An 8,919-nucleotide genomic window follows, 5' to 3' on the forward strand; every position below is an offset into this window, starting at 1 on the left:
TTATAGCGTTATCTTTCGATTCACAGTGGTTGGTCTCCATATTATTTTTTAAAGAAAAATGTACTAAGATCTATAGTGACACCTAACGATAGAGACTATTGCAGTTTGGACATAATGTAATTTACATATTTGAATGAACAGTACATTTAATTGTAGTAGCAATAATTGAAAAAAAGAAAAGAAAATGTGTGAGTTTGTGGTTTTCTAACGTGAGGCTTGGGGCCTGAGGAGAACAGGGTTTCAGTCAGGCTGTTTTTTTTTTCAATTCACCAAGGGGAAACCACCATCAAGCAAACAGACATTTAACTCATGTGTCTAGCAGCTTTACATATGCGTACTACACTTCATCAACATGACTTCTGTCAGCGGTGAGTACCTTATCAGAGTTTATCTAAGATACAGTAGTTAAAAGGAGGTTGTGTTACTATGGGGAATGCATGAAAGACGACAAATTAATTTATTAAAAAATAAAAATGAAAAGATAACCTTGAGTTATATATAGTTATCCATGGGTTGGAGACATGAGAGTGGTGTCAATGCATGCGGGGCAACAGAGACAGATCGTTTGTGGTGGATTTCCTGTACCTGTAGAACTAAACTGAATGTCTTTAATCATTTATCAGCCAAAGCTATTTTGGAGCAGACAGAATCTACTACAACTGTATTATAAAGATTTTTAAAATGATCATTGAAATAAACAAGTACTTGCAAGTTATGATTGATTAAAAGGTACAGTATGTAGTGAAGTGTAAGATATCACAGACAAAAATGCAGAACTAAGTCTCTTTTGCCAATGAGCTGATTCAAAACCATGTCTGGTTTCACAGGAACCTCCTTATCTCTAACAATTATCAGGTCAGCAGTGAACCGAAAACACCCTAGGGTATAGCATTTAGAGGGGAACTCAGTTTACTAGTTATCAAGTACTACTTACAATAGCCTGTAGAACGTTTTAAATGGTCTTCTGTTGCTCTGAAAGAGTTTTGTAAACTAAATCAAGAACAAAATAAATGTAATAATGTCATTAATGTCACAACTCAGTTTGGGCTTGGAGACGTCACATTTCTAAGATAAATGGTTATTTAAAACTGGGGTTATGAAGTTTGAAAAATGTAGGCATGTGAAATACTGGCTTAGGAAATGGTAAGATCCATTTATGTAAACAATACTATGCTGACTGATAGATCAGTGATACTATTATAGTTCTGGGTCTCCTAAAAGTTCACTCCATTTTTTTCAGATCTCCAGAAGCTTCTGCCAGTTGTGCTGATATGGTTTATGAATTTTAAGGTAAAAAAACACACAATTCCAACACCCTTTACCACAGCAGTTAACATCAAAGAAAAAGGATATTTACACATTTGTTGCAATTTGTATCCACATAAAGAGGTGAAAACAGCAAGTAACTACAAGCTTTCCCTCACAAGCACAATATCATATAAGGAAGTGGTTGTAATGAAAAAGGTTTAATGTGTCAGGGGCCACTATACTGTGATGCAGGTAGCTTAGGTTTTTTTCTAATTTCCACATGAGATTGTTGTTTTCTTTACTTTACTTGTGACTTGTTTTTAATTGATCGTTTTGTCTTTTGTTGATTTCAGTCTTGCTTGTCCCAGCATGAAGAGAATGCTACCTCAAGGATCTACGATTATGATTCCTCTGTGGATTATGGGGAATATTCTACGATCTGTGTCAAAAATCTCAATCGGCAGTTCCGCCTCTGGTTCATTCCTACCTTCTATTCCATTATCTGCTTGATGGGGCTGGCGGGGAACCTCCTCGTCATCCTCACCTTTTTCTACTTCAAGCGTCTCAAGACCATGACGGACGTATACCTGCTAAACCTGTCCTTTGCGGACCTGCTCTTTGCCCTGTCGCTCCCCTTCTGGGCAGCCAACTCCACAGCTAAATGGGTGCTGGGCCTGGTGCTGTGCAAAGCCATGCACACTATCTACAAGGTCAGCTTCTACAGCAGCATGTTCCTTCTCTCTTTCATCAGCGTGGACCGCTACTTTGCCATCGCCAAGGCCGTGTCTGCTCACCGCCACCGATCCCACATAATGTTTCTCAGCAAGGTGTCATCCGCTGTTATCTGGACCATGGCGCTGATCTTCTCCATACCAGAGATGAGATACACCCATATCAACAACAACACCTGCACCCCTTACTCCAGCAATTCTGACCAGCTCCGCGTCAGCATTCAAGTGAGCCAGATCGTTTTGGCTTTCGTCCTCCCACTCCTGGTCATGACCTTCTGCTACAGTCGCATTGTCCAGACTCTCTGCCATGCTCGTAACTTTGAACGGAATAAGGCCATCAAGGTCATTCTGGCGGTGGTAGTTGTCTTCTTGGTCTGCCAACTGCCTTATAATGTGGTCCTACTGTGGAGCACTGTTGTCACAAAAAATGGAGGCACCGATGACTGCGACTATGAGAACAGTCTGCTTTATGCCGCTGACGTCACCCAGTGTGCGGCCTTCCTGAGGTGCTGCCTGAACCCCTTCGTCTACGCCTTTATCGGGGTGAAGTTTCGTCGTGACCTGCTGAAGCTGCTGAAGGACTGGGGCTGCATGAGCCAGGAGAGGTTCTTCAAGTATACATGTGACAGAAGGAGGAGCTCAGGGGCCACAGACACCGAGACCACCACCACATTCTCACCTTAAAGCTGTTTCACTAACAGCCTGTCACACCTGCAGACCATACCGTTTTTTGATTGTTTGTTTGATTGAAATTTATTTTGAACATTTAAAAAAACATTTGGCTGAAAAACATTAGGATAAAAGTCTGAAAAGAAAAAATATTCTTCATTTGCATAGCAGAAATGATCATTGGAATGGCATTCATGTGGGGTTTTGATGTTTTTTGTCTCTGTTAGAGTGTTTATTCTCGCCAGTTAAAGTGTGTTTTGTATTGACTACAGTGTACAGAATTAAGAGAAATTTACTCAAAATTAACTCCATTATTAAACGAGAACCAAATGATCAAATTGTGTATATCAAACTAACCTTTGCTGTTTTTATTTACTATTTTCATTATTTTTAAATATTTGCAATGTTGTAAAATAAAATGAATTTCCCCAAAACAAGTCTTCAAAAGTAGCCTGGTTCTACCAGACCATCGTACTTCATTTCATTTGTACAGAAGGTCTGAAACTGCTCAATTGACAAACGTTCACTCACTTGGAGGCGGGTGTCTGTTGAGGTTTAAAATGATTGGATCTGCCCAGTGCCACTCCGGATCTGCCATAACCAATCGCATAGCGTTTGGTCGTGACGTATGTCTTGCGCCGGGACCGGCCAGACACCAACAAAACTCAGCAAAGCTTGGGGGGTGCCTTTAGCTCAGTTGGTAAGGCGTCCCCCTCCCGGGCCGGGCCCAGCAGCAGACCCGGGTTCGATTCCCACCCGCGGTTGTTCTCTGCATGTCACTCCCCTCTCTGCCCCATTTCACCTCTGTCTCTCTGCACTATCAATAAAGCATAAAAATGCCCAAAAAATATCTTAAAAAAAAAAAAAAAAACTCAGCAAAGCTTGTTCTTGCTCCGGCTTTGATTTATCGATATTCGGCAGCGTTGCCGCAACAGGCTGAATAGCTTCTCTCGTATCCTTATCCATTGTCTTCCAGTGACTAGAACTGAAACTGGTGCACAACCTCTACATCATCGTTCTCAGCCACTGCCTCTGTTCGCTGATTGGACCGGTAGAAATCTGTTCGAGCAGGAATGCATGAATATACCGCAGACCCAGACTGACTACTGAAGGGAAAATGAAATTTGAGCGGAAGTAGGTAGGCGGGCGGAGCCAGGCTACTTCAAATGTACTGATTAGATCAGAATTAAAATGCTGCATTAACAGAATTAATGTGGATAAAAACATAGAAAACAGATTTAAAAAATGTAAGTTCATATGCTTATAGTAAATTCTGGGGTAGTTGCATTTGAAATGGTTCCTGGAATTCCTGATCAATTGATTCAAAAGGGGCTACCTTTAATATCCATCCAGGAATCCTGGATAGTGCTGATAGTAAATGATGAGCAAGGCACAGGACTCACAGCTGCCCACACTCCCTTGCACTGACATCTCTCCATAAATGAATGCCTGTGTATACAGTATGCTCCTGTTTGTGCATGTGTGTATTTTTGGCCTGTGTATATACCAAACAGAGTGGGAAAGACATTTCTATAAAGTGATGAATAAAGCTATTTTTCTAATATCTGAAATCTGAGTTAGTTTTGTTCCAAGGTCTTATTGAAGAAAGCCATTCAAAAGCTGATTTCAGCAATATAATAATGTAAATATGCTTAAAGCAGAGTATTATTAGCATTATGGACAAAGCCACAGATAATTTGTCCAACACAAATGAGTTCAGTGAAAATAATAAAGGAGAATTTACCCTTGAGGAACGCATGAACCAGGGGAGCACCAAGACACACCTTGTGAGCAAGCCTTAGAAAGAAAACCACAATGCTTCACAAGAAATTGGAAACAGAATTTAAACAAAGGGGAACAAACATGGGGCCTTACTGGGGTTGGGAGTAGGGTTGCTGGACGGGTCCCGGGATTTCGGGATTCCCGCGAAATGAGTCAGTCCGGGAGTACCGGGAATTGGCCGCGGGACCCGTCCTCCCGTTTTTATTTATTTTTATTCTTTTAATTCATTAATAGTGGCCTTTACTAATAAAATATAGCCTACTCTCGCCATCATGGCCTTTTTAGAAGGGAGGCTTTTGACGTGTCTGGTAGGCCTAATACATTTTCAATGACATGCGAGTGGAGAGAGACGCACTGTTCTACAGACGTGGCGACAGGCGGCCGCACTAAACTGCTGTTACGTCTGTGCTCCTCACACACACACACACACACACACACACACACACACACACACACACACACACACACACACACACACACACACACACACACACACACACACACACACACACACACACACACACACACACACACACACACACACACACAGGCAGCCTGGCACAGCTGAACAGTGTTTTACTTTTCTCTCCTCAATAAGATGGTGATATTCACCATTCTTCTGTATTCAAGTCAAGATTGTATGATGAACATAAAGCAGCCTGTTTCTTTTGCTGCTTTCTCTTGTAGCGACATGAATCTAATGAGATGAAACAGCTGGAGCATCGCTGTTCGCCCCGTTCCTTCCACCAAACACTAAAGTGAAACCTAGACCTAATCCACAAAGTAGACATTTAAACCAAACCAAACTGAATAACTAATCCACTTATTAACTAGACAAATGTTAACAATATGAGTAGATATTTAACAGCAGCGACACAGGGTTGTAAACAAAAGTTGTTTCCATGGTTACCGCACGGCCTTTCCTCGCGGAGCCTCCTATCTCCGCCGATCCGTGTCGAGTGCACAGACAGAACGTCTCCTCCCGCCTGAAAACGCCTTTATATGTCTTAAAGGTGCAGTGTGTAATATGACATCATCAAGAAAGTTCTACAAAGTTCTAGAATGCAACACTCCCTGGGTAACCCCAACCCTTTCGAATAATAACAGAAGCTACAGTGACCTTCAAGGACAAGAACAATTCAACATTTTAAATAATGCACCTGATGACATTCCAACTATGACACTTTCAAGATGGCGGCACTAGGCCTTGGTCCAAAATATGCAGAAATATGGACATATATGAGACCCTTTCTAAGGGAAAAAATAATAATTAAAAAAAAAAAAATTCAGCTATTATGCACTAAATTAAATGTACTGATGGATATTATAATTACTTTCTACAAAATCTGCTAGGAAATAAAACCCAAAATTCTACACACTGCAGGTTTAACTTTTAATGCCCATAGCTCATTCTAGAGCTAGCATCCAGTCTGCCCTGCGCATATGAGGCTATAACGTGCCCAATAAACCACTCGGCCGAGTACGTGGGTACAGGGGTAAGGGGTAGAAAGTGGGAAAGCTTTCTAGGGCCCAGCCACCAAGGGGGGCCCAGAGACAAAAAAAAAAAAATCTTTTTTTATTTATTTTTTGCAGATGACCCAACTTAGCCAACCTTTATTATGAACGCTATATTTGCAAGAGAACTTTCTATAATAAAATAAAACATTTTATTCATTGTTACTTGGGTGAAATATATCACATTTTACATTGAAAAACTAAAAATATCATGGATCGTTTTTTCCCCCTCAAAACCGTTGCATGCAGAAGGTCAACCAAACAAGCTTTAGCTATGTATTGATGATGAGCAAGCTAACCTAGCAAGCTCAGTGATGCCAGGACCTGGACATAAATCAGGGTACCAGAAAAGAAAGAAAAAAAAGAGGGAACTTTCAAGGGCTTTAGACCCCCAGAAAATTCCTTAATATCAGTATTTCTGCCAGCAGAAGTGGATTTTCAATTCAGAGATACTGTGATATTTCATCAAGTTTTGAGGTGTCTTTGTGAGGGTTTTCTGCAAATTATTCTGTATATTTTACCTATTATCTTCTAAGAAATTTAGAAAATTACATATTTAGCCTTTAAACGAAGGTGGCAGATGGTTGTTATACTGATGAGGAAAGCTTCTGGTAGCAGTGCTATCATGGTAAACCCCCCCCCCCCCTCCTACAGCATTGGTGTGTCTAACAGCTTACATTACAGTAAATGTGCCAAAAAGCAGGTGCAGAGATCTTGCACCTGAAAAGGGTCAATTCCGGGAATTTTCAGCAACCCTAGTTGGGAGGCCTGTACATGCATGCCCCTCGGATGCCAAAACCGTGTGGAAGTGTCATAAAAGAATGTAGATAGGGGAAGGTGGGGTGATTTGTGCATTTTGGAAGTTGCAAAACCCCTTGTTTCTAGAAAACCGTGGAAGAAATTGGAAATGTGACCACATATTTAAGAAGAGCCATCCATTTGACTCATCCTGTAAAGAAGGGAGACACAAGGAATAAGATATAAGCACATTTAAGCTCAAAAAACTGTGTTTTGCCTTTCAAAGTAAAATTTCCATGATCAAGGTTTTTTGATTATTGTGTCTGAACAATTATAGACACGTTTGAAAACATTTGACACATGTTTTAGTGCTTTGGTATGCTACACTTTGAGTCTATATAGTTAGCACAATGTCAACCCTAAATTGCTGCATCATGCCTATTATCCAAAATTCTGGGGATGGGGTGATTTGTGCGCAAGGGCCTGGGTGAGTTATAAGTAAGTAAGTAAGTAAAATGTATTTATAAAAGCACATTTATGACAGTTTGCACTGTCCAAAGTGCTGTACATAGTGCATTCAGTAGGTAAACAATGAAGGTAAAATAACAATAACCAAAATAAAAGACGTAAAGCCCATACATCCACATAAACACAGATAGTAGTGCAGAGGTAAGTAAGTAGTGCAGAGGTTAATGGGGAGGAAACACCAGGGTGTACATATGGGTTTTGAGCCTTGATTTAAAGGCAGAAATGTAGGGGGAATCATATTTGTCAGGTGGCAGTTGGTTCCACAAGCACGGAGCAACTAGTGCAAAGTACATTTCTGAGAGTTGTGCCAGTGGCATGGCTGTATACGCTGGTCACCAAAAGAAAGTGATTGTCTACAGTAGCTCAGAAGAGAGTGACATCTCAATTCCACTTAACGACACCACTGATGAGAGTTCAGATGGCCAGAAAGATGATGATGGTGACTTTGTCATTGTGACACAATGACGCACAAATGTGCGACAAGACAACTTTTTTTCCGAAAGCTATATTTCTTAAACAGTTTATTCCAGATCCAAAGTTTTTATTGCCAGGGATGCACAACATCCTGAAATATATGTACATATTTGAGTTGGAGACATAACTGTCAAGGCCTCACTTTAAAATCACTTTGAGTAAAAAGTTGCACAAATCACCCCACCTTCCCCTATATAGTTCTCAGCACACATTTGTAAATCTAACCACAGAGCATGTCATATGCACAACAAGCTAAGGATGTAAGTGGTACAACAGAAGCTCTGACTGTTTTATAGACAAAGAACTATAACATTTGATTGGTTAACTGTGGATTTAACTGTTTTATTTTACAAGCAGTTACTGATTCAAAAAGAAAAGCCGGTTCATGTTTTCTCCCAAGAAGAGAAGGGGAACATGCTTCATGAGAAACCTTCAATCTAGCAAATTGATCTCCAACTGTGTTAATCTTGTTACTGTCTTTTAAACACCAGATATCATCATTGATCCAAAGAGATCACAGAGTGAAAAAAAATCACTAACAACTATCAATATGGGGTGGGTGGGGGTATTTATAAAGACCAATTAAAATCATGTTGCTTAACCTTTTTCCATTTGGACTTACTGTTAGATAATTACATTTTTTATATCAAATCATTTAACTAGAGAATGTCCATGTCAAAGGTGCAAGCTCAGTTGTAGGATACTTCCAATGGTAAATACAATTGTAATATCTTTTAGTAGCATGAACAAACTCACCACAATACTGGATTTGTCAAATGTAACAGCTACATAGGCAGATATAATCAAAGATACATAATGTGAGGATGACTGATTATAATGAAACACACAAGATTAGTGGAATTCCTGTTTCAACAATCCCTACAACCCCCAGTATTCTCCGCAAGCACTGTCCATAGCATCTCCTGTATATGTAGCCTTTATGCCCGTCAGGTAATACTTTGTCGAGCTGAAGTTCAAACTGCTATGAGTAAGTGCATATGTAAATCACATATCATGAAAAATGACACTTTCTTTAGAACAGCCTATGTAGGCTGTTCTAAAGAAAGTGTTCTTTGACTTCATTGTTACCAAAAAGAAAAAAAGAAAAAGACACACCCCTTGAGCTATCAATTTAACACTGCTGAGATGACATGACATCATCAGTTGCAGCCTCATGGATTACTGATCCTCACTGCTGATAGGCTAACATGGAAAGGGGCTGGGATTTGTTTAT

At 40.2% G+C, this 8,919-nt stretch overlaps 1 protein-coding gene across 1 annotated transcript; it reads left to right on the plus strand.

The window, feature by feature from the left end:
• The first annotated feature begins 289 nt into the window (after positions 1-289).
• Positions 290-3,071, plus strand: ccr7 (chemokine (C-C motif) receptor 7). Its single transcript, XM_080029388.1, has 3 exons — positions 290-368; positions 1,241-1,290; positions 1,602-3,071. The coding sequence occupies exons 1-3, from the start codon at positions 353-355 to the stop codon at positions 2,661-2,663; spliced, it is 1,128 nt and encodes a 375-aa protein (XP_079885514.1). The 5' UTR covers positions 290-352; the 3' UTR covers positions 2,664-3,071.
• Positions 3,072-8,919: the final 5,848 nt, after the last annotated feature.

The sequence above is a fragment of the Ammodytes marinus genome (genome assembly GCF_949987685.1).
Source record: "Ammodytes marinus genome assembly, chromosome: 6".
In the NCBI taxonomy this organism is placed as follows: domain Eukaryota; kingdom Metazoa; phylum Chordata; class Actinopteri; order Uranoscopiformes; family Ammodytidae; genus Ammodytes; species Ammodytes marinus.